The sequence below is a fragment of the Sinohyriopsis cumingii genome, chromosome 1, assembly GCF_028554795.1.
Source record: "Sinohyriopsis cumingii isolate HCF-2022 chromosome 1, ASM2855479v2, whole genome shotgun sequence".
Lineage (NCBI taxonomy): Eukaryota > Metazoa > Mollusca > Bivalvia > Unionida > Unionidae > Sinohyriopsis > Sinohyriopsis cumingii.
Window position 1 is genome coordinate 188,871,221 of NC_142961.1, and position 27,636 is coordinate 188,898,856.

General features: G+C 37.2%; 1 protein-coding gene across 1 annotated transcript; it reads left to right on the forward strand.

Moving 5' to 3' along the window:
• The first annotated feature begins 4,566 nt into the window (after positions 1–4,566).
• On the forward strand, positions 4,567–24,132 carry LOC149808555 (eukaryotic translation initiation factor 3 subunit K-like). The gene is made up of 8 exons (XM_089979027.1): positions 4,567–4,722; positions 9,895–9,993; positions 12,273–12,393; positions 13,846–13,920; positions 16,729–16,795; positions 19,880–19,957; positions 21,666–21,791; positions 23,471–24,132. The coding sequence occupies exons 1-8, from the start codon at positions 4,670–4,672 to the stop codon at positions 23,500–23,502; spliced, it is 651 nt and encodes a 216-aa protein (XP_089835153.1). The 5' UTR covers positions 4,567–4,669; the 3' UTR covers positions 23,503–24,132.
• The last annotated feature ends 3,504 nt before the right edge of the window (positions 24,133–27,636 follow it).

A 27,636-nucleotide genomic window follows, 5' to 3' on the forward strand; every position in this document is an offset into this window, starting at 1 on the left:
TTAGCTAATGATTCTCTGAAAGATTTTTTTAATTTGTTTTTAGAATTTAACGAGTGAATTAACTTATCTCGTTGCTGAAGATCTTTACTTTTCTAAGCTACATCATGAATATGACATGCTTTATCAATAGCGTTTATTGGACATTCTCCAGGTCTTGGTTCACTTTGTTTATCAAGTCGAATATCAAGTCTGGTTCCAGGACCACAGTAATCATATCCAGGAAGATGTTTTTCTCCTGAGTATTTGGACCATGGTGTTCCTGGCAATTTTCCTAGCGAAGCGGAAATATCACCGCCTGATTTGTCAGGGAAATAAATTTATATTTTTGTATCACATATCTAGAACCTCTGTATTGGGCACTTTGTCCTGCCACTGGATGTGCAGAATGCGCCGAAGACATCTCAGGTGGAAGCTGTTGAGTTTCTTCTCGTGTCTTGCATAGGCGGTCCATGTTTCGCTGCTGTAGAGAAGTGACCTGAGCACGCAGGCTTGGCAGACACGCAGTTTGGTCTTCTCGGTGAGGTTGGGGTTGTTCCAGACTCTCTGGTTAAGTCTGGCCATCACTGCTGCTGCCTTGGCAATCCTGCCGTTCACCTCAGCATCAATGGAGAGTGAGGTGGAGATGTTAGATCCGAGATATGTGAAGTTCTCGACAACTTCCAAGTTTTACCCATCGATGGTGACAGAGGGAGGGGAGTCTGCGTCCTGCGCCATGACGTTCGTTTTCTTCAAACTGATGGTCAGTCCAAATTCCTTACAAGCATGGGAGAGGCGGAATACCAGCTGCTAAAGTCCATCTTCCGTGTGTGATGTCAAGGCTGTATCATCGGCGAAGAGCAATTCACGGATGAGTACCTCTGTGACTTTAGTCTTAGCACTTAGACGAGCGTTGTTGAACAGCTTGCCGTCAGCCTTGGCATGGATGTACACTCCCTCGCTGCAGTCCTTGAATGCGTACTGGAGAAGCATGGAGAAGAAGATGGCAAAGAGCGTCGGAGCAAGGACACAGCCTTGTTTGACTCCGCTGATGACTGGGAATGCTTCGGATGTTGCACCACTGAAGCACACTGTGCTGTGCATGTTCTCGTGGAATGACATGATGATAGCAAGCAAACGTGGGGGGCAGCCAATCTTCTGCAGAAGTCTGAAGACTCTACTCCGATTAACCAGGTCAAACGCCTTCGTCAGGTCTATGAAGGCAATGTAGAGGGGTATCTGCTGCTCGCGACACTTCTCCTGCAGCTGACGTAGTGAGAAGATCATGTCTACAGTTGACCTGCCAGCTCGAAATCCACACTGGGATTCTGGGTAGACGCGGGAGGCTAGGATCTGCAAGCGCGCCAAGGCAACACGGGAGAAAGCCTTTCCGACGATGCTGAGGAGGGAGATGCCCCGGTAGTTGTTTCAGTCGCTACGGTCTCTTGTTTTTGTACAAAGTGACGATGTTGGTGTCACGCATGTCCTGTGGGATGTATCCCTGTTCACAGCAAAGGCAGAGGAGTGTGTGTAGGGGCTGGAGCAGTGCTGGTTTTCCGCTCTTAAGGACTTCAGGCGGAATACCGTCGCTTCCAGGAGCCTTCCCATAGGCAAGGCAATCGATGGCTTTTCCGAGCTCTTCCAGGGTGGGCTGTGTGTCTAGCTCCTCCATGACAGGCAGGTCTGGAATGTCGTCAAGGGCAGTTCCGGTGACATTGTTTTGGGTTGCATATAGATCGAGATAGTGCTCAACCCATCGCTGCAGCTGTTTCCCCTGGTCTGTGATGACTTCGCCCGTCTTGGACTTGAGGGGTGCCTGTCGCCTTTTTTGATACCCTCGTACATTCCTCTTGCATCCCCGGTGTCGGCAGCTGTCTGTATACAGTTGCAAAAGTTCAGCCAGTAGGTGTTGGCACAACGGCGGGCAGTCTTCTGGGCGTTGTTCCTTGCAATCCTGAGGGCTAGTAGTGTTCTGGGGCTTGGTGCAGCCTTGTATGCCAGGAGGGCTTTCCTCTTTGCCTCAGTCACGGGCTCCATCTCCTCACAGTTTGCCTCATACCAATCGACATTCTTTCGCTCCCTCTTCCCGTAAGCTGTGATGGCTGAATTGTACACAGAGTCACGGATATGGGACCACTTGGAGTCAATGGTGTCATCACGTGTCACTTTGGTGAGGGCTTCCTTCAGTTTGCTGATGAACTGCTGAGTTTACTCTGGGTTCCTTGCACAGCAGGTGTTCATGCGTGAGTGATCCTTCTTCTTGGCGTGATGCAGCTTCTTGGGTAATATTCGCACCTTGCTGGCCACGAGGGAGTGGTCCGTGTCGCAATCGGCACTGTGGTAACTCCGAGTGAGGAGGACACTGGCCAGTTCTGCGCGCCTGGTGATGACGAGGTCTAGCTGGTGCCAGTGGCGTAAACGTGGGCGTCTCCACGAAACCGGGTGGATTTCCTTGCATTTGAAGAAAGTGTTGGTCACACATAGGCTGTGGGAGCAGCACATCTCCAGCAGTCGCTGACCATTCTCGTTGATCTTGCCCCTTCCGTAAAAGCCGAGACAGGTGGACCAGGCCTCATGGTCAGCTCCCACTCTAGCATTGAAGTCTCCTAGTAAGTAAAGGCTTTCATTGTTGGGGATACTGGATATTGCCTGATCCAGAGCCTCACAAAACTTGTCTTTCTCCTCGTGGGTGGAGCAGATGGTTGGGGCGTACACGCTGAAGATGTTGACCTGGCCTAAGGATGTTGACAGCCGGAGGGCAAGGATTCTCTCAGCACCTGATGATGGAGGTTCAATGAAGGCGATTAGCGTGTTCTTTACGGCAAAGCCTACACCATGCTGCCTAGGTTCATCCGATGGCTTCCCCTGCCAAAAAAAAAGCGTAATTGGCTTCCCTGATGGTACCACTGTCAGCCAGTCAGGTCTCCTGTAGGCAGGCAATGTCGATGTTCAGTCGGGAGAGTTCTCTGTCAATGACGGCAGTCTTTCGTGCATCGTCGATCTGCTGTATGTCAGCGGTCAATCCAGGACACATGGTCCTGATGTTCCAGGTTGCAAAACGAAGAGTTGGAGTCTTCTTATTTCTTTTTTTAGTCTTTCCTGGTGCGGAGTTTTGTGGCCCACTTGTCGAGATGGTTCTCTAAGCTCCACGCACCCAGTGAAGCAGGCAGGCCTTTGCGGGCAGCACCTTACTGACTGGGGGCTGCCCAGCTTGAGGCGGGTGGTAGCTGTCCAGTGAGACCTGGTGATCTCTCCCACCGTCAGAAGTAACCTCTGGCGCCAAGCTCTACGCCAATCGAGCTTTGACTTAGAACCGGTAAACTGCTACTTCTCGTGTTGTGCCGACGCCGTACGACGACTACAGATGTACATAAATAAGTCGTCTGCTTCCGATATTGACACTGTCGAATCAAGCAAAGGAAAATGATGACAAACACAAATTTGCTTTTCATGTGGATTTAAGAGCGGTTTAATGTCTGTGTTCATATATGCAAAGGGATATAATTCCAAACTCTCAACGTTATGTAATTTACGGAATTATCCGGCAGTTGAACTACTTCATTATGTTGTCTGATGAAAATAAACTAGCCTATATTGTACGCAATATGGCACCGTGTTATTATGGAAAGTCCGTTAAGCATGAAATGGTGCAGGGGATGCTAGCATTGTTATTCTGGTCAAAGTCAGGTTAAAAATTATAAAGCAATGATTCAATTGACTTAGTTCTGTGCGCTTTTTATCACTTAAACGTTCTCCTTTTTGAAATCGGTAGGGGGGTACAAACAAAAGGGGATGTAGAGTCAGACTATAGAATATTTTCCAGAGGAAGACACAAAAACACGGATATGATTTATGTTACTCAGCCATATACACAAATACCTAAAGTGGTTAGAGATAACTGTAATATTTTAGTTGTATTTAATGGAGCTGATACACATACTCTGCGAAATATTCATGAGACTTGGTGTAGCGGAGACATGGATATAATTAAATTTAAAAATTTCTTTTTGTGAACAGAGTCAACCCCACACAGATTTATAACAATAAATTTACATGATCTAGATGAAATCTGTGGTTGAGAGACTGATTTAATTACAGCAGCAGAGGTGGTGCGACCTCAATGAAGCGTCACTAATGGGATAACAAACGCGCATATATTTTAAAATAAAAACACTAACGACAACAATAAACTTCTAAAGTAGCAACAAAACCTAACCCAATTAGAGAAACTCTCGGTCATTTAGAAGCTTTGGTTTGGCGTTATTGACATTATATTTTCATTTTCGTAGGAAGTCTTATTTTTCCAAAAATGACGTTCTACCAAAAGGTCTTTTCACCCCATCTGCTGCTAAAAACAAACCAAAATAAACAACGACACTTCCGATTGAATCCAGGGTTTGTTGTAGATTGGTTCCTCGTCATTTTTGTATATTTAATAACCTATCATACATTTGATGGTAGCGATTTAGTTTCATTGGTCATGGGAACCAGGCTAATATTAGTTATAGACGATTTATGGTTGCCGTAATTAAGAACAACAATATCCAATATATATTTATATAGTAAATATTGACAAATTAGCAGGATTTACATATAAATCTATTGCTCGATAGAATTTCACAAACTTTTCTAATGTAATTAAATCATATTTTACTGTTATTTTACGGCATGTCGGTCACTTACATGCGGCAATATGGCAGAGGCTATGCGAGCAAATGTTGCCAATCTTCTTAAGGGGATTGACAGGTGATTGAACTACTCTTATCAAGCTAAAATTAAGATTTATAATTTAATACCTAATATAGTTTATAGCAGGTCCTTGAAAAGTTGTATTATTGATAAAAGAAGAAGCCGGGTGTTGTGATTTTGGAAAAAGCTCGGTCTAAGAAACTTGGCAGCTGTTAGTACTGCAGTGTAAGACGTCTGCCCTGATATTTATGTTCTTTGGGTCTACGTCTTTACTCCAAAATAAACTGCTTTGTGTAGCGTGTTCCCCTGTCAACTGAAACAGGCCACGTTGTCAGGATTAGCTCACACATTTGGCAACCCATATTGAACGTATGCTCAAGCAAGGGAAATAACTTGAAGCAGCTTTATGAAAACATAATTGGACTTGGAGTCCAACATGAGGTCTATTTTTGAATATTATTTACCATTCTGTACACGTATACATGTTGAACCCAACTGCACACTGCATAAACTCAGATATGACATTGCATAATGCACCATTAGATATTCATCTGTGTAGTTTATTACGAGTGATCAGTAGAACAAACAACATGGCTCATGGTCATTCTGTACCCAAGTCGTTTTGTACCCAAGGTGCTAGTCTTTTCGTACCCGAGGTGCTGGTCGTTTCGTACCGGATGTGCTGGTTAGTTCGTACCCAAAGTGGTGGTCATTTCATTCCCATTAATTTACAAGGTCAAATATACATTATTGTCATATTTATCGCTCCCTCACTAGACCTAATCTTTTTCCTACCTTAAACATTGCATGAGCAAAGCATATCTGGGCTAAAAAATTAACCAAACACAAATAATTACAGTAATTGTATTGTTTTCACTGTATAATAGCATATATGTGCATGACTGAGCAAATCCCATAGCCCGACGTCCCGGACTAGTAATTTTTGAAGTCGGGCAAGTAAAATTTTCCAGGTCGCTAGTCCGGGACAAGTGCTTTAAAAAAAAGCTGGGCTAGTCCTTATTTTTGTGGTTTAATCACTATGTCTACCTTTATTTTGTCAACCATGCCCTCCGGGTATACTGAATACTTGATTCTACCCCTCTTCGTGTACCGTATTTTCGCGTATATAAGGCGCGTCTTATATTAAATTTTACTTACCCCGCACCCTAAGTGCGTCTTATATTCGTGGGCGTCTTATCTAATTATTTTTTTACACAAATCTATTCATCTTCATCTTCATCGTTATCAGTTTCGGCTTTAAATCCATCAAAACTTTCATCAAATTCTCTCTCACCGAATACCTCCATAGCCGCTGATAATTGATCCTCATTGGCGTCAGTGGTATCGGATGCAGCCGATTCGTTGTCCGAAGAACTGATATCGGCAGCCGGTTCTGGAATTATCCGACACTTTCTGAAGCCATTGACGATTGTTGTTGTTTTCACTTTCTCCAATGCCCGGAAAACCCAATTACACACCTCTACGTACGTTGCACGATGTTGTCGACCAGCTGGTGTGAAGGTGTGCAGCTCTGTTGCCATGCTCCTTGGCAAACTTGATGACGTCTAATTTAAAATCGGCCGTATATGATTTTCGCTTTGTCATCGTGAAAATTTTATAAATGCTGAAGAGGTTGATCACTCATTTATTTATAACAAGAGACTGATCCCACGTATACCCTATATACTGGAATATACCGGTATATACTAACCCAAGCCGCTGAAGCCTAGGCCTAGCGCCTACAGGAAGATAAGATCAAACGATAACCGTTGCGGCCCTGCCTCAAACAATTATTTGAACTCCAGCCAAAACGGTCAATAAAGCCTTGTTTACATCAGGTGAGTGATCGAAACATTAGAGATATTTGCGTTTATGACAAAGGAAAGTACCGGTAGCCACTTGGATGCACGTGGTTTGAAAACGGATTTTTACTGGTACAGATTTGAACAAAACAACACACACAATTATTCAAAGGATTTGATTAAACTTTATTGGAACAATAATGTAATAGTAGTTAAGAAAATAATATTAGATAAGATCAATACCGTAAGTAACTTATAAGTTATTTTAAAAAAATCAACGCTATGTCATCTGGAGTCAATATAGGGTTTGCTCAGTTAAGCAGATCGCGAAGCTGAGTGCGTCTTATATTCGAGGGCATCTTATTTAAAATATTTTTTACACAAATCGCCAAACCCCGCGTCTTATATATGGGTGCGTCTTATAATTGGATGCGTCTAATATACGCGAAAATACGGTATACATTTACATCCTGTTAAGGCTTGACTGTAGTGTTGTAAACGGTTTTGTTGCAATGAGTTTACTCAATCTAGATCATAACGAGCTGCTCACTATGATTTTAATCCAGCGAGTCAGTGTAATTAAATTAATGAAAGGTACTTTACCGACATCAGTGTTGGTTTCCTTTATGAACTGATTAAATTACAGTAATGATTCTTTAATTTATAATTGATTATACAGATGATTAACTTCCACGTGTGATATTGTGTTTGAAGAGAAACAATTACGCTAATTAATGAGCTGTTTCAGTTCGTATTTAAAAGAGAAAATTGATGTTATGATCACTTTATAAGTAGTTGTCAAGCAAGCTGATATTTACTCTGTGGATAAAATGAGTTTGCTAAATTATTTTCGCAAGGAAGGGAAATAAAATACCCCATCAAAGATTTCAAAATAAATTTTTGATAAAAAAATCTGTAAAATTCTGTAACTAAACAGCAACACACAGCATATCTGATGGGGTACACACAGATATAAAGCACCTTTTTCTTTTTTTTGGAGGGGGGGCATCTGTCTGGTGCCTCCCCCCTCCCCAAAAAAAAAAAAAGGAAGGGGTAATAACGGCAATTCGGAGAAGACTTCTTTAAGGAATTCCTTAAACCAAAAGAGTTTACAAATGCTAATGAACATTTCTGCAAATGGACCAGAACTTGAAATTCTGCGATCTTTTTTAAGTGGGGCTGAATGCAGATAAAACAGTGTTGCTTGATTAAGTTTGTCTTCTCCAAGGACCAATACTGGTGTTAATTTCAATTTTTATCGCAAACCTAATTTTTTGGCACGTTTTTTTTTTTTTTTTCACCCAAAATTCACTTGTGGTCGGAATGCAATTTTATGTCTGGATTTTAGATCTTTTGGCCTCAGATCTAAGGCAGACCGGTCTGAACTGCACACAGACAGGTGAATCTTTGCAAAAACTAGGATACAGTGGGCATTTGAAATGAAGAGAGGTCTCCATATGAAAATGATGGGTCCATTAAGCAAAAGAAAAAGAACTCCAACTTTTACCCTTCTGCTCATGCGCAAGCAAAATAACCAATGGAAAATGATGTTTCTAATACAGCTAGGTATTAGTCTCATGGAAAATCTTTTGAAAGCCGATGGATTCAGAAATAGCCTCCAAAATGTCATTCCTACTCACATTTCAGATGAAAACGACAAAAACCTCGTGGGGCCAAATGAGTTATTGTCAAATAATTCTTGGCATGGAATTTATTAAGATTTCTCAGAATCAAAAGACTGCAGAAAAACAGAGACCTCATGTAATTATTTCAGAGTAAAACAAAACAAATAAATAATCAAACACGCGTAAAATTGAATTAAGCTTGAAAGCTTCAACTTACTAGATATCCATGGATTTTAACATTTGATAACTTAACATTTCAATTATGCTTCCCATTAAAGTATACAAGGTCATGTAGTATTCATATAATATAATATCCCTTAATTATGTTCCTATTATCATTATTATTATTATCAATTTATATATAGCCGTTGCTTCACTAACATGTAGATTCATTTTAGCATTGATCGTTCGTGTAATTACCTTTGTAATATTGTATCTATCTATCTATCTATCTATCTATCTATCACAGAGGTAAAAAAAAGCAACATAGAAATAGTTTATTCTGATGAAATGAAAACTATAGCATTGGGTACAAAACGACCAGCACCTTGGGTACAAAATGACCATTGCTTTGGAATCAAAACGACACATTTGGGTATGAAACGACCAGTTACCAGCAACATAGACCCTGCTGGTGCATTATGTGATAGTAGAGCAGGATCTGTGTTTGCAGTTGGGCTCAACTTATAAGTGGGCATAAATGGTATGCGATATGCATTTAGTTCCTATATAATTATCTGAAAATAGATTAAAATTGTACATAATGTTGAAGCTTGGTTGGTTTTATATCTGACAATTTCACCAGATTCATCATATTTAACCAGGTTCTGTAATTCTTAATGTACCCATACTTGCCCTTTTCATATGGAGGAAAGTTTTGTACAGGGAAGAGGAATAAATAAAACAATTCCTTTCATTATATATATTGAATTACCTCACACAGGGTTGTAATATATTATTTATATGGTTTTTAGGGTCACATAATCCAACTTTCACATTAGAATGAGTATCTGAGTTACCCAGATTGATTTACCCAAAAACTGACTAAAGACATTTTATGGATACACCATAAATTTTGAAAAATCAAAAATATATCAAGATGATTAGAACCAAGAAAAATTCTTTGCTGTGTTGGAGGCATTGAAATGAAGTCTAAATCCCATAAGTTTCAGATTTTTAGGAGTCATATAAAAGGTTTTTGCTCTGGAAACAACTTTAAGGCACAAAATCTGAAAATCTAATGAAGATATGTCTTTTTACAGATTAGTCACAGAGTATCATCCATTGCCTCACTACATGCCCAATATTTCATCGCTATCTGTTTGCGTGTGGAAGCTGGACTGCAGCAAAATCCTGAAAAAAATTAGTACATTGGTTGGGATAGGGGTTTTGTGGCCATATAACCTGCCAACCATGCAAGATAGCTTCAGGATGATTTCTGATCCATGATCTACGCTAAAAGTTATGTAGGACTTCTGATTTTGAGCTGTCTAGCCCAATTAGAAATGTGGAAAAAAGTTTTGTGAAAATCAACCTGAGCTATATGCTTTTGCAAGTTAATAGTGGCACTCAATTTTCAGAAAGCCATATCTTAGTCAATTTTTGAGCTATGAGCCTAATATTCTGTAGGTCTTCATCCCTCGACATGTACTTCAAAATATATTTGTTACAGATTTTGTTGTTGTTGAGGGGGTCGTATTGTCACCCCTGGCCCGCTTGACATGGAATGACATATATTTTTATATATATATATATATATATATATATATATATATATATATATATACACATTATCATTTCAGATACAATCCAGAAAATCTCAGTACTTTGGAGAGATATGTGGACATGCAGGCCAGAGAAAACACATATGATCTTGAGGCAAACCTTGCTGTTTTAAAACTGTATGTAATTTCTGCTAGTTTTTATAGCAACTTTGTAACTCCATTAAATTTAATATTATTGTTTACTCTGGATCACCATTGTTGAAATTTTTTATTCTTCAATAATTTGTCAACAGTTCGATATCAAAAGTTGAAAATCCTTATACCATCCATGCACCTTTTCATTTCAGTGTATCTCATATTATTGCATACATGCCAACCATTATGCTCTTGGTGTAATCATTACATTTCAGTGTATCTCATATTATTGCATACATGCCAACCATTATGCTCTTGGTGTAATCATTACATTTCAGTGTATCTCATATTATTGCATACATGCCAACCATTATGCTCTTGGTGTAATCATTACATTTCAGTGTATCTCAAATTAATGCATACAATCCAACCATTATGCTCTTGATGTAATCATTACATTTCAGTGTATCTCATATTATTTGCATACATGCCAACCATTATGCTCTTGGTGTAATCATTACATTTCAGTGTATCTCATATTAATGCATACATGCCAGCCATTATGCTCTTGGTGTAATCATTACATTTCAATGTATCTCAAATTAATGCATACATGCCAACCATTATGCTCTTGGTGTAATCATTACATTTCAGTGTATCTCATATTATTGCATACATGCCAACCATTATGCTCTTGGTGTAATCATTATATTTCAATGTATCTCAAATTAATGCATACATGCCAGTCATTATGCTCTTGGTGTAATCATCACATTTCAGTGTATTTCATATTAATGCATACATGCCAACCATTATGCCCTTGGTGTAATCATTACATTTCAGTGTATCTCATATTAATGCATACATGCCAGTCATTATGCTCTTGGTGTAATCATCACATTTCAGTGTATCTCATATTAATGCATACATGCCAGCCATTATGCTCTTGGTGTAATCACTACATATTAGGCTAGCCTGTTTATGAATTACACTTTACATTAGGAAATAAAATTAAAATAAAGCAGTGCAAAGTTGTTTTTGTCATTTTATTATCATTCCTTTTATTTCGCTCTTATAAATATGAGAACAGTCTTAAAAAGGTGACTGCTGGATAAGGTAGCATGAGGGTACTTGCCTTTTTTGCAGTTTATAGCAAATCTATATGGCCCATTTCTGAAAAACAAACCCGTTTCTTCAGATGTGAACTTTGCCTGTAAGCTAGCTAGTTAATGATCCAGTCTATACTTTTAAAGAAAATGGTGTCAGATGTTAAGCAAAATGGTGAATGGATGACAAGCTTCATCAGGAATAGCTATTCATACACGTAAATAGTACATGTACTGCTTGTAAAGCTGGAAAGAAATGTCATTATGGCGTAAATATGCTTTTTCAAACTTGTTATCATGGAGAATGTAGGTGGATCTTTTCAAACTTGTTATCATGGAGAATGTAGACGGATCTTTTCAAACTTGTTATCATGGAGAATGTAGACGGATCTTTTCAAACTTGAGAATGTAGACGGATCTTTTCAAACTTGTTATCATGGAGAATGTAGACGGATCTTTTCAAACTTGTTATCATGGAGAATGTAGATGGATCTTTTCAAACTTGTTATCATGGAGAATGTAGATGGATCTTTTCAAACTTGTTATCATGGAGAATGTAGATGGATCTTTTCAAACTTGTTATCATGGAGAATGTAGATGGATCTTTTCAAACTTGTTATCATGGAGAATGTAGATGGATCTTTTCAAACTTGTTATCATGGAGAATGTAGATGGATCTTTTCAAACTTGTTATCATGGAGAATGTAGATGGATCTTTTCAAACTTCAAAACATGTCAGATCAACAATAAGTATCAACACAAATATAAACTTTCAAAGAGAAATATGAGAGTAATGTAATACAGCAAACTGAACACCTGACCATGATCACTGCAGAATTCCAGTTCACAATCTTTCAGCGAAAGTTGCACATCTACACATGAAGTGAGTGCTGAATATAAATTATTTTTCACTATATTTTGAGCTTGTATTCTGGTTCTAGATTTTGCCCTTTGTAATAAGAATTTTGACCAGCTGCAAAACCAGGTTAGTAGTGAAAATGTATCTTTTCCATATGTGCTCCAATTGTTGTATGTAATGTGTAGAGTACACTTATACACCCAAACTATCCTGTTTTTGGCCTCTTGTTTGTGATAATTGTGCTTATACCTGCCTTGGGTTTCGTATGTATGTTAATGAGTATAACACATCACAAAATTAAAAACAAACCAGAACAGTGATAAATTAGCTTATGTTATTCTCTTATATATTTCCAGGTACCAGTTTAACCCAGGGTATTACCAGACCAATGTTACAGCCCAGATTTTGTTGAAAGCCCTTACCAATCTTCCACACTCGGACTTCACACTGTGCAAATGTCTTATCGATACTGTCCGTGTATCCTTCATGTGTGGGAATGCTGACCTATAATTCCAGTTAATCTTTAAAACCTGTCAAACCAAATTGTAAAATTCCATATGAAGCTACTTGCCTGCACTTAAAAATGCTATCTTTGGACTGCCAGGCACTTTCAGTTGCTGATGCTGAGTATTTTGCATATGGTAGAAGGCAGGTAGTCATGGTGGTTAGCTGTTTCAGCACATAGTCATTTTAGTTAATTGCTACAAGCAAACATATTCATCAAATCATCTGCTATATATGTTAGATTGTGATATTAATTTTTAGCCTTGCCAGAATATTCATCGATGTAAGTATCAATGGATACAATTTCAAGACATTATATTGTTGGGATTGTTGTAAAAAAATTTGGTCAGTAGAACAACTTCTGTTAGTAATTTCAAAGACCTAGGCACCAAAGAAGGCATAGTGATTTATCACATAACACCAAACAGTGTTTTATCACATAACACCACACAGTGATTTATCACATAACACCACACAGTTTAAAAGAAGGCATAGTGATTTATCACATAAGACCACACAGTTAAAAGAAGGCATAGTGATTTATCACATAAGACCGCACAGATTAACTGCACAATATTTAAGGCATCAAGATGTAGTGAAGGTTGTACAACAGATAATTGCAGTTTTGATGAAAAAATAATAATGAAATGATTAAACAAGGAATTTATTCATGTTAATAGTGCAAAATGCCCAGGTGTCCGACAGTTTGGGCCACATATGTTCTCTTTGTCAGACAAGCAAAGCACTGTAGGTGTCATAAGTAAGAGAGAAACATTGTCACAAACAAGATTGACTAGTAGTCCTTTGGAATTTTGAATAAATTAGAACTGAATGACAGCTGGTAGAAGATTGGTCGAGTATAGGGAATGGTCAATTCAAACATAGGACATCGGAGAGAGAAAGCATGTGCCATGATGCCTTGGGTACTTTGCTGTTGGCTTCATTGTGTGTAGCCTAAGTTTCAGCTTCATATAGTTTATGTCTGTTGTACTTTACACTAAAACGTGAAAGATGACTCGATTATTGGTTTGTATGATCATGGAAGCAGAAAAATTATAATGTACATACTTGTTTATAAGTCAAGACAAACTGCAGACAGCAAATATACTGATCTGCAGGTGCATTGCGCTATGGCAGATCAGGGTCTGTGTTGTTTGTTCTACTGATTACTCCTAACAAAAACTGCACAAAACCTGATCTGCTGGCACATTATGCAATGGCAGATCTGGGTCTGTGCCATTTGCAGTTTGACTCATTTTATAAGCAAATTTATACGATACAACATGAAAAACAAGTTTATATAATTGACAGCCCACCCCACCATTTGTCAGAACTAGGTATAATAATTTTGACTGCCAGAGATGTGCAGTGATCATGACCTATATATATATTCTTAAATATGTTTACCTTAACCAGTGTTTACAGCAGGAGGAGTTACCAACCAAGAATGTTATGAAACTGGCAAACAGACTAGAGATGTGTCAGTTCCAGGACTTCTGGGTATTGTTGCAAATTTCTTGTCTGCCCCTGACACTTCACCATTTCATTATAATGTCCAACAATCTTAAACACCATGGGCCACATGGACCAAAAATGTAAAGTTAGTGGGCCATACACATGTATATTGTATTAATTATACTTCAATTATAGAACTCAGTGTTTCCCTTTATGCACATTTGTGCATAGGTGACGCACGGTGGAGAAAATTGGCATACACGTTTTGTTGTCATGCATTTTTTTTATGCAAAGGATTCGCATAATGCGATCATGATTTTTTAAAATATCCATTGCTTTGGATGAGGGATGGCATCGTGTATAGTTCGAACATAGGCATAGACTGGTTCCCTGCTTTGTTTGCGCCCTGCATTGCACTCCTCTATTCGTATAGCTGAGTGCAACGCAGGGAGTATAAGAAACAGGGAACCAGACTAGCATAGGCTATGTTATGATGGAGTAGCTTCCCCTAATCTTGCAAGCTCTCACACAGTTTCCATCAAGCTCGTCAAGGTGTCATCTAGATGTTTAACCTCAATGCTTGTTGCACTAGAAAGTGATCTCGAGATTAAAATGTCGTGCATTAAGAATCATTAGCAAAGAAAGTGAAAGAAGCAAAACACAGAAGAGTAACTGTGGATCTAACTTTAATGAAATTTGGAGAAAACAAGTCCTTTGACTGGAATATGGCACATCCATTAGGATTACCAGTGTGACTTCTGATCGCGTGATTGCGAAAACTGCAAAAGTGAATAATCCTTTCATGATAGGGTTTAAGAATTTAAAAAATCTGACCTCAATTGCCTCAAGATATCTGGAGTACACATTATAACCCAAAACATTCTTTCACAACAAAGAAATCAGTAAACTTGCCAAGACAAATGCGTTCTTTGGATTACAGAGTCAGGCAGGGTTCATACAGAATTCTGAATGATAAATTCAAAGACTTTAACCAGACTTTCAAAGACCACAAACATAGATTTCCAAGACCTATTTTTGCTAACATTTAGTATACAAGTTATGTTATTTGTTAAAACAATGAATGTAAAATACAACAATAGTGTTTGATGAAGAAATGAAACTGAATGGGTCATCAGAATAAAGAAATCAGGAAAACTCAACTACATCTGAATCTAACAACCTTGGACCATTTTATTTGTGATTATGGAAAGAAATTAAAATGTTTTTTTTTTATTTTCAAAGATTTTTAAAGACCTCAGGGTAATTTGCTCGATTTTCCCAAACATTCAAGGCCTTGAAAATGCTACCTCATTTTTCCCAGACTATCAAAGACCATATGAACCCTGTCAGGGGGTTATTGCAGATTTTGTTGGTTTTTAACTTTGCTGCAATAAAAGAAAGATCTTAAAAGTTCAAGTGTAACTTGTTAGAAAGAAGATGAATCATTTGCCTCCTTAATTTTTAGATAAATGTTGTTCTGGGACGAAGTACAATGAAACCGGTGATCATACACATTTTATGACGGGCAGTAAATTAACTGCCATTTGGTTAAAAAGATTTATTTGGCTTTTTGTATTAGCTTATATATAATGTATTGGTCTATAATATTGTTACAAAAAGATTATAAGGAGACTTAAAAGTATGACTTTAAATTAAAAGAGAAATGAACTAAAAAAAAAACTATTCTTTGAATAGACAATGCATTTGTTTGTTAATTGTGCATGTTGGTTTATTTGTATGTTTAGAGAGAGAGAGAGATAGAGTATGTTGTGCAAGTTGCAGTAGCCTATTTCAAGCTGAAAAATTACAAGTCAGATGAAAATTTGTCAGTACATTTTTTACCCCCACATTTTTTATTTGACCCCCAAGTTCTGACACCAAGGTTTTTTTTTCTACCCTCAATTTTACACTCCTGGGGGATACACTGAGAACTTATTTTTTTATATGAACTCGGGCAACAACAGGTCTGTAGTTGGACCACTCTGGTATATAGAGTAACCTGTGATTACAACAATGCTTTGAGGTGAGTCCAGTAAATTTATAAGTCTAGAAATCTTCCATTCAAATCGTTTGGTTATTTTAATTTTTTCATAATGATTCCTGTATAGTTTTAAAAATAAATTTGTCTGATTCTAAAAAGATTGATTGAATGCATCTCTTTTGCTACCATAATCTAACTACAAAAGGAGGTCACTTTGACTCCCATTTGCTGTTATACCTAGATTACTAAAATTTGATGAGGGATTAAATGTGAGTACTGCACCATCGTCACAAAAGTACATCACTATTTCATATTCATGCTTGACTGACATTAAATTTTAAGTATATTTGGTTTTCTTTCTGCATTTAGCTCATTACTGTTTGGTTTTCTGTTTTATACAGTTGTATCAAAATTTATTAAATTTTGTGAGAGCATGCAATTTTTCGAGTACTACAGCCTTGTCACAAAATTACATCATTGTATCTTTTATTGACATTAAGGCACAATATATGTATGCACCATATAAGCTTCCATGCAGCACATTTTAAGACTAATTGATACAGTCAGATAAATAATAAATTTTATAATACCGGTAAAAGTCATTTTTTTTAATTTTTATCTCTGGCTGAACTAAATGGACAGATCAAGACACCAATAGACAAGTAAAAGAGGAACTAATAAAGCAGTCGTGTTTAATCCAATGACTGACTGAAAATTGTAAACAGGATCAAACTGAAAAGTATCATTACCATCTTTTACCTATAGTTATTTGTACATAGAGATGAAACAATGCATATCTACATCTACAATGAAAGATAATGCATTAATGTATGTAAATTATTATCTTTTTATGTATTTTTTTCCCCATCCAGATTGATCTAAGGAATGATCCTGATCTGACTATGGGCATTATGGGATTTGAAGATCACATAAGGAAGTGTAAGCACCCACCTGCAAGAATTTATAGATTCCGACAATCTTCTTTTTTCTTCTTCTTCTTCGTCTTCCAGAACCAAATCTTCGAAAATCACTGCAGCCCATCATTTAAATGAACTGACACATGTCGGTGTCAAAAAGTCTCCATTGAAGTTTAAATTGAGGGTGGGGCATGAGGAGACTTTATACATTGTGACCCAAAAACCAGGAATGCAAATATTATAGAAAATCCATTGTATCTTAACCTATAGCAGGTTGTTATCTAAAATGTTATAGTCAGTATAGGCTTTTACAGTTTAAAAAACTTACATGATATGTATTTGGTCCTGAATGGAAATGATGCTGGTCAGACCTTCACCGTGCCAAAGATGGTTGCCATCTTGAAAATGTTATTTATCCTGTACAGCTGGTCATGTAGACATTGACTTGAAGATTTGCGATTAGTCTCATCAGTGGTACCCATCTTATCTCCACTTCTCATGAAGAAATGCTTGTATCAGCATGGTGCTGCTGTGACGGCCATTTTGAAAATCCTTTGTAATCACTACTCTTTGAGCAGAAAATATTGACATGTGACTTTTACTGCGTGACTGCTTTTTATGTCTAGTTCATCCAAAATGAAATGGCAATGTACAGATGCCCAATGTGGCCATCTTGAACATCTTTATGTTGCTATTCTTTTTGAACAGAATGTCCTATTGACAAGACGTATTCACTTCAAGACTTTTGGTATCTAGTTGATCAAAATGAAAAGGACCGCTCCAGTGGCCTAGTGGTTAGAGCGTCCGCCTCAGATGCAGGAGGTCGTGGGTTTGATCCCCGACTGAGTCATACCAAAGACTTAAATGGTACTAACAGCTTGCCTTGCTTGGCGCTCAGCATTAAGAGGTTAGTGTTAGGACTGGTCGGCCTGGTGTCAGAATAATGTGACTGGGTGGGACATCATGCTACATGTTTGCAGCATGATGCCGCAGTGCTAGACATCAGTATAAACTGCCACATTGCAGACATCATAGCGATATGACTGAAAAATTGTTAAAGCTACGTTAAAAATCCAAATCACACATACACACAAAATGAAAAGGGTAGCATTTGGGCATCCATTATGACATGGCCATTCTCTTGACTGGTATGGCCATTCTCTTGACTGGTATGGTCTCTATGACAGGCATCTTGAAAATCCTGTTATAAATGATATTCAGAGACAGATATATTAACTTAAATTTTCATGAGAAGACTTGTTATGGTGTCTAGTTGGTCATAATTATAATGGTGCCAAGCAAACTTTTATGACCACAGGGCAGTGATCATTTTCAAAATATTCTTATTGCTACACCTTGAAGGATGGCTGTATCTATATAGGGTTTCACCAAAAGACTTATTATAATGTCCCTACATTGGGTTTCACCAAAAGACTTGTAATTTCATCTTCATCCTAAATGAAAATAGTGCTTATATCCAGTATGGCTGATGTGGTGGCCATCTTGAAAATCATTTTAGTGCTCAAGAATATTAGAGATGGTTTTAACACTCCACCATTACTACAAAGAAAGGGTCTTATGGATTCCTGGAAATTCATTGTGGCAGTACAACATCAATCTCTTCTTTGTGGAATACTGTAAGGTATATACTGACGACTGTCATTCCTAGCATCATGGTTGTTTCAGACTTCTTATGTAATAAACTAAATGTGATAAATTTAATGTCATGATTTTAATTGATAGTTTTTGACAAATTAACAATAATAAAAACAAAGAAGGGATAAAAAAATTTATTAAAAAATCGGATGGGCTGAATACTTTCTGAAGTATATTATCAGGAATTTTTTTCCAAAATTTTTATCAATAAGGACCTTTACGTATTTTTAAGGACAAGAAAACATTGATACAAATTTTTTAAGGACTTTTATGCTTTTGTCAGCTAAAATGTTTATATATAGGACTTGTAACCTGGACTACAATGTGCTGAGCAGCAGAGCTATGTATCTGCATTTTTTAAATTTTCTTGGAGTGGTATTGTGGCACATTGAATAGTATTAGCTTTGATTTTGATGTCAGACCAGATACATGTCAGTGCTGACTGTCTTGTCAGAATGGATTTTGGTGTCAGACCAGATACATGTCAGTGCTGACTGTCTTGTCAGCATGGATTTTGGTGTCAGACCAGATACATGTCAGTGCTGGCTGTTTTGTCAGCATGGATTTTGGTGTCAGACCAGATACATGTCAGTGCTGACTGTCTTGTCAGAATGGATTTTGGTGTCAACTAGATACATGTCAGTGCTGATTATCTTGTCAGAATGGATTTTGGTGTCAGACCAGATATATGTCAGTGCCGACTATCTTGTCAGCATGGATTTTGGTGTCAACCAGATACATGTCAGTGCTGACTTGTCAGAATGGATTTTGGTGTCAGACCAGATACATGTCAGTGCTGACTGTCTTGTCAGCATGGATTTTGGTGTCAGACCAGATACATGTCAGTGCTGGCTGTCTTGTCAGCATGGATTTTGGTGTCAGACCAGATACATGTCAGTGCTGACTGTCTTGTCAGAATGGATTTTGGTGTCAACTAGATACATGTCAGTGCTGATTATCTTGTCAGAATGGATTTTGGTGTCAGACCAGATATATGTCAGTGCCGACTATCTTGTCAGCATGGATTTTGGTGTCAGACCAGACACATGTCAGTGCTGACTATCTTGCCAGAAAAAAATGTTCTTGCTCACTGTGCATATCTTTAAAATCAGTACCAACCCACCACATACATTGACTGGCCTGGGGCTTCAAGGCTCAGAAATTTTCATCCCCTGACCTGTTTTAGAACTTACAGATTCTTTTTTATGTGCCCTTCCATAAATGTGTTAAAAGAACATGTGGGTTTTGCATATCAATCCTTAATGTTATATTTTTTGTTTAGGTCAGTTTTGAGGCAGCTTCTTTTGGAATTCATATTGCAGGAGCACGTTCCTTGTTTAAGGGTACAACAAATTGCTTTAGCAGGTAAATTCTTTCCGGTACAAGAATGTGTTGACTGTATGAATTTCACAATTAGCTGTTCTAAGCACTGTATTTTATCTGCTTTCAGTTGTATGTCATGTTGTTGCGGCTACATACCAGACAATTCCTAAAGACACATTAATACAACTACTAGGCGGAATACCAGGTACTATTTGAGTTTACACAAAACATAATACAGTAAAACCTGTCCAGTCACTTTATATAGTGGCCACCTCATCTCAGTGGCTATTCTGATTTCTCCCAGGGTATATTTCCTCTATAAATGTTGTACATAGTATGGTCACCTCTTTCCATGGTGTTTCCTGCCAAAGTAATAGTTTCTTTATCACGTCAGTACTTTTCAGTCAAAAGGCATGTGAATCAATATGCATACATATTTATTTATTACACTTTTCCCAGTCACTTTGTTAGTGTAACTCAGTTTTGATAGTGAGGCTGCTTTTATCATCGAGGAGTGGACTGACGCAGTTTATTTGCTGGATTCTGGGAAATTTAGTCATGGCAGAAATGGTAGCAGGTATAGTTTGATATCTCCGTCTGTTTGTACATGAAGTAAAGATATCTCTAATACAAACAGTTTATCATTGAAGATAGATTCAAGTTGCATCCCTTTTCATTAGGGTCAGATGTTATTTAGTATTTAAACACTTATCTGTAAATTGATGTAAGCTATTAGTTGCACACTTAATGACTTTTGTCATGGTATACAAAAGAAGCTAAGTTCAGTGATTTTTTAAGAGTCATTGATGACATAATTTGTAGGATGGAGCACGGTACACTAATCTTGTGTGGAGCATAAGTTTGGGAGAGAATAATCCAAACTTTTTTAAAATTATTTTGTTATAAAATTCCAAAATTTTTAATTTGGTTTGTTTTCATGGTACATCAGCACAAGTATGTTATATAGTGCCGAGGAATAAATCGCATAGCTCAAGGACAGTTAGGAACAAATGAGCATTGGTATTAAGGTCATGCAAGACAGCATAGCACTACCAGGATTAACAAGTTGTATATATGTTACTGTGGTTTGTTTTCTTTCATGTTATATTATGTTTTTACTGTGGTTTGTTTTCTTTCTTGTTATATTATGTTTTTACTGTGGTTTGTTTTCTTTCTTGTTATATTATATTTCAGTAGTTTACAACGTAACCAGTCTGATTTGGCTCATACAAATAGTTTGTTATGGGCACATGTTAAAACAGGAATTAGCAGGATGAAGGCAAAGAATTGTCTTGGTTTCAAGGAATCGTCATTCTTACAAAGATGAAGGCAAAGAGTTGTCTTGGCTTCAAGGAATCGTCATTGTTACAAAGATGAAGGCAAAGAGTTGTCTTGGTTTCAAAGAATCGTCGTTGTTACAAAGAGACCATCTAGTTATCTAAAAGAGAACAGACTGCATTCACTAGGATTTGAAGATGTGAAAATATTCTTTTGGAAAAATTGTCTCTACAGTGAAAGCAAGATGACATAGGATTTTGTATGGGGTTAAATTTTGTATAAAACTATGATGACGTATTAAGTTTTCATTGCAGCTCTTGGATAAGATTTCACAGGCAAAAGAACTGCATTTCTTGGTACAGTTGGAACTATTTCTAAAACAGATTTTTTATAAATAAGAAATCCAAATATTTCTTTGCCAAAGTTTAGGAAAGAATTTTAAAAATTCTGTAACCAGCACCATTGAATGAATCCTCTCATGGGTCCCATTATACATATTTATAAATTCATATTTCAGTACAGTTTGTTGTCAGTGGATATTGTTTTCATATATGGTTAATTGTAAATGATTTTCCTTTTAGCTAATAGTGTTTAATTTGATATTACTTAGTAACAAAATGTTGTATTAATTGCAGATTCTCAGGTCAAGCAGTGGATTAACAAGTATGGCTGGAAGTTGATAGATGATGAAACTGTGTTCATTACAAATCAGGAGGAAAACATCAAGACCAAAAATATCACAGAAAAAATTACTTTTGACAGTAGGTCTATTTTTCTTGTATAAGCACTTTTTCGTCCTTTGCATAACTGATGATATTCATAGTAGATAGTAAATACTAAAGTTGGTGTGAAGGTGTTATAAAATTACCTTATTTTCTGTTCATAAATGTAAGAAAGCAAATTAAAAGCCTAAAAGAACAATAATGACAGGCATGACTACATAAATCTGTTATTAAACATTTATTGATATAGGGAATTAACAAAATAGATCAAAAGAGAAGTGTATGTACCAAGGGAGGTAATTCACAGATGATTTTGAATTATTAGATTTTAATGGCTTCAGACATTTGTACTATGAAAAAGTGAAATTTAGGTTTCAGGCAGCATTATTGAAATCAGAAGGGGAGCATATTCACACACTGAATTGCTTGATATTTTTTCAATCCACCCCCATGTTCCTGTCCTAAGTATTATAGTGCATTTTGTTCACATCATCAGCTTTTGGTGGATGATCATTAGGTCAGATAAGTTTTCGTAGTGGACTTAAACATCTCTGATAAAGGTTGATATTGAATCTTTTGTACAGTTTTCATGTACCAATTCTACATTGTTTACTTTGGTCTGCAATTTTGAAAATGAAACAGTGATAAAACATGAAAATACAGACTTTTTAATCTAAATGTGTTACCCATGTTCATCTGTCACATCATGTCTCATCACATATGACATCAAATTTGGTACGGAGCTTTACATTGGAAGATAGTTATAGTTCAGTTTATGTCCTTTTTCTGCAAGATTTTACAGAATTACATTCCATCCCCCATTCACTTTGAAATTTGCAGTCCAGTTTTGTCCCATGACTTTTTAGGATCTGGACTGAAACAAAATGTGACAGAAGCCTATTCATTAAGAATATATTGGTCAAATTTAATTTTTAACCATTTCATGATAATGGAATTATGGCCCCTGTTTGGCTTAGCACTTGTGCATTTTCATTCCACTCACTAATTTTAAACTGATTTCAGAACTCTGTATGAGACTTTATTTTAAGAAGAATAAATATTAGATTTTATTTTAACCATTTTCTGTCAACTTTTAATGTAGTTACGGCCCCTGTTTGATTTTGAACTTTGTGGCATCATATTGGCAGGTGCTTCTTTGTCATATGGACATATGTTGTTGTAATGTAGCTTAAAGATTGTCCCTCCAGCTTTGATAGAAAATCCGGGGAAGGTGCTCTGAGTTTCTATGATTGTCCTTCGTTGCGGAAGGGGCATATAGTACCCACTCACCTCCTCCCACTGTATGTTAACACCTAACATTTAGGTTGTTTTATCATGCACTTTAGTTAAAATGTCATACAATTTTGCTACACCCTTCCACCATTAATAGGTCTTTGTGACTTGTATTTCATACTTCATTGATTCATTTAACTCTCTAGTTTTAGTCAGTTTTCCATACATTGCTGGTTTTAGTTTTGTGCAGCTTCTTTTATGGCTGTGTTTTGGTGAGTACAATGCTATCCTGTCTCACTGACCTATCTTTCTTACTTCATTGGCTTTGGTTAACTGTTATATTTAAGTGGTCCTGGCAGGTAATTACTATATTGTATATGACAGCTTTTATATTCTGAGTTTTGCTTGTGCTGTCTCTTAACTTTGTAGTTCAAGGAATTTTACATTTAATCTTTATCAAAATGGACATCTTTTTTTATTATCAGGTGTTGCCGCCATAATGGCTGCCCATCGATAGCAAGGTCTGGAAATATTGAAAGGACTTCTCATAATGGTAGTGATGAAGCAGGCAGGAGCAGCAGTGGAGAAACATAAAATTGTAGAGGATGTTCAGTACTAAAAACTTTCGATTGAATTTTGTGAACTCGGGTCCATATCACTCATTCACAGGAGCTGAGGAGAGAGAGAGAGACTTCACATTTATTTTCTTTGAATCATTACCTTGAGATAATAACATGCTAAATTTTACTGAAACATAAAATAAATCTATCCCCTGTACACTAAAATAACACTATCCCCTGTACACTAAAATGTACGTTTATAAAATATTACTAGCTGATGATGTTCATAATGATGAAAATATAATGGCTGACTGTTTCAAATGCAAAATGTTAGCTTGACATGAAACCTTTTAGTGGAGTTATTGTTTATGGGGAAGAAAATGATTTTAAATGAATGAATTCATGAAATTATGCTTGAAAGGCATTCTGTGAAATCTCCATTTTAGAATCAGAATGCCCTTTTGAACCAAGATTGTGCTGTAGAAGGCTGGTACAGGTTAATGTAAAACTTGGTTTCATTGTTGTCTTTGAAGATTTCTGTAAGATAAATGCCACAGTGTTAACATTAAATCTGTTTGACATGGTAACTTCTCTTGTTTTTCATCTTTGTTAACTTACATAAATCATGTTCTTTTATTTAACCATATATCAAAGGTAGAACTTGTTTTTTCATATGTCAGTCAATGTGTTCATCTACCAAACTATGTACATGTGTAGTATACAGTATCTGGTCGTAATAAGGATAAAACGGTTTAACTATGACTATTGAAGCCTTCTTGGTTTTCCAGTTCTAATGTCATTCAGGTTGGTATAGATAACATTTCTACAGTTCTAAAAGTTATCTGCCAACCAATTTTGAGAGAGACCAACACACATGCACATGCACACACACACACACACACACACACACAAATACATGCACAGTCTAGCTATTTGAGCTCATAAATGAAACCCAAACTGCGGAGGCCATCAGTGCTGATTACATGAATAAACTGTTTTGAGATAGTGCTGTACAGTTTCATATTTTGCATAGGGTTACATTTTCAAAGAAATAGAATTTCATCAGTTTCCATCACTTGTCATAATGGCTATTTTAAAGAGACATTGTGGATCTTAGATATTGTTCAATGACCATTTAATTCCCATTATTTTTTTATATGATTGATGTGTATGATATGGGTTACAGAGTATAGCTTGGTCTTACTTGAGATGTGCACCTTTCAAAAATGGGTTCCTCAGTTTCCCTCACTTGTTATAATGGCTATTTTAAAGAGACATTGTATATCTTAGATTTTGTTTAAGAAACATTTAATTTCCATTATTTTGTTGTATGATTGACGTGTATGATATGGGTTGCAATGTATAAAGCTTGGTCTTACTTGAGATGTGCACCTTTCAAAAAACTGCTAGCTCCTCTTGGTCATTTTCACTTCAGGACTTGAAAGATAAATAGTATTTTTTTTAAAGGTAATAACTTTTTTAATATTTTATATATTTGGTAATTCATTCATTGCACTTTCAGAAACTGTTATTGTCTAGTCTGGCAAAATTTGTTTTCCTATGTTAATAACTTCTAAAGATAGTGTGCTATAGACTAATTCAGGCTGATTTTTTTAGCACAAGTGAGCAGTCATTTTAGTTTTGTGTGCTTAGATCATATACAATTTCCACAAGTACAATATCCAGAGAAATTTTAGCCACAATACATGAAAGTAACATTGATATACCAACATTCCTTCCATTGTGCATATTACAGATGTAAACAACTGCCACTTTATCAGACGTTCATAATCCTCTCTTTTGGGCCCTGATAAACCATTTTAACTTTATTAAAGACTATGGTTTAATTTGTTGCACTTTGGGGAATGGGGAGGGGATGAAGAACACAGAAACGTGTAGTAGGGAGATTTCTTATTCATATACATTACCCGATAACAACACCTTAGAAGAACTACTACTACCTCACAAATCAAGCACTTGTAGGCTAAAACATTTTAGTTAAAAAGTTGAAAGTTATCAGACCATCTACGTGACAAATAGTGATCTACCCTTGATACAAGAATTGGTGCCAAATCTCGTGAAATCCCCAGTTATTACTTCCACTCATGCCAAGTATCATGCCTCGCAAATTCCATAAAAGCAGTTTGGAAGTTTTCTGCCCTGAAACAACTTGGAAGTGTTTTCATCTTTGAAAGGGAAGTATACTCCATCTATAAATTTCCAACTTTTTTGTTCTTTATGTCATTGATGACAGAGTTAACTTTCACTAGATACATGCAGGTACGTTTTCTATTTTGTCTTAGCATCCACTTCATAGTTACATGCATGACGCTTTACAGGTTTCACCTGTATACAACATCCTGGGGCATTTTGTACAAGTAACATTGTCTCATAATGGATATTGTAACATCTACTTTGTAAGTATCAATCATGACACTTCTGTGCTTTGTTATGTGCACTATAAAAAAACTCATATTACTGTATAGTTACCTCCATGGTTGGATATGTACAGGTAAGTTTTCTATACAACACTGGATATGTACAGATAAGTTTTCCCTACAACATTGGATATGTACAGGTAAGTTTTCTATACAACATTGACTCCTAACATCCAGCTCCTACATTACTATAATGGATGCTTCAGTGATTTTTACCAATATAGGCTGTAGGATATTGGCCTTCCTACAGATGAAGTATCACTAGAATTGGTTATTTGGCATCCAGTTTGTGCAAGTGTTTATTATAAGCAACATTTGTGATTTTACCTGTATAGGCAGTAAAAACTGGCCTACTACAGGTTACCTATTACTAGAATTGGTTATTTTTCACTTTGTTTGTATTAATAGCAACACTAAATCTCTACTTGTACAGGTCATGTGTACCATTTAACAGGTATAGTGTGCAACTCTGCTCAGACTCTCCTAAGCTAATAAGCAGGATGTGCACAACACTACTTGTATATATTGTCTGCTCTATTTGTATTACAGATTTAGATCATGGGCGAGACCAGTCTGGGCCACAACCACAATTGATCATACAGCATCAGTCCCCAGACAAATGACCTTGTATAGTCCACGACTTGCATAGTGTCGCTGGCACTTCCTGCATACAGTGCCCAGCTTAGTGCATCCTATATCCAAGAACCCAGTTATATATTCATTGATCTAACCTGTGTAATGCTGCTAGGCACTTCCTGTAGATGACATCTAGTCTATACAAGCACACTCGTTGATCAGTCTAACATGCATAGTGCTACTAGAGTTTTCCCACAGACAGTGTCCAGTGTATATAGACATGGATGAATCTAACTCATATTGTGCCTATAGACACTCGTGGCATATGTTGTCCATCATGGTGCCTCAGTTTCCAAGAGATGTCTCTTCACTAACACTCAAGCATTTGGCACCCAAAGGGAGCCTCTACTTGGCAACACATTGGACATAATGGGATCTAACTCATCGTGTGCTGCAAGTGTATGGATCCAAATTCCTTGACATTATTCTCCAACTACTTTGCAGTTAGCATAAGAGACATTGGCTCCACTACCTTAATCCAAAAACTGGCTCTCAAGTTCCCTTGTTAGTAGATCTTACTATACTGAGTGAGACTCTGCCTTGCAGGCTTTGACTCAATAAGTTTTCCGCCCACTACCATCAGAGTTATTTCTTCTTTTTTCTACATCATATGCCTCGTCTACAGTTCCAACATCAGATGATCATGGTGGTGGTGGTGTTGTTGTTGTTCTTGTAGGGTTTAACGCCATTTTTCAGCACACGATATGCTATGCATGGCGGCCAGTATTAATGGTGGAGGAAGAACCCGGAAAGAACCACCGACCCACGAGAAGCTACTGGCAAGCTTTCTCACATACCCACATTGGCCGAATCCGCAGACAGAGGTGAGATGGCAGTGATCCGTAACGGAGAGCACTTTAGACCACTGGTCCACTCGGGGCCCCAGTTCATGGTCTAAGGAAGGATATACTTTCAGTTGCTTCCACAGTCTCAGTGTTCTGCTGGATACCCATCAGTTGATTTCTTAACATCATGACCAAGGGCTCAACGTTGCATCCAAATATCTATTTCAGTAAT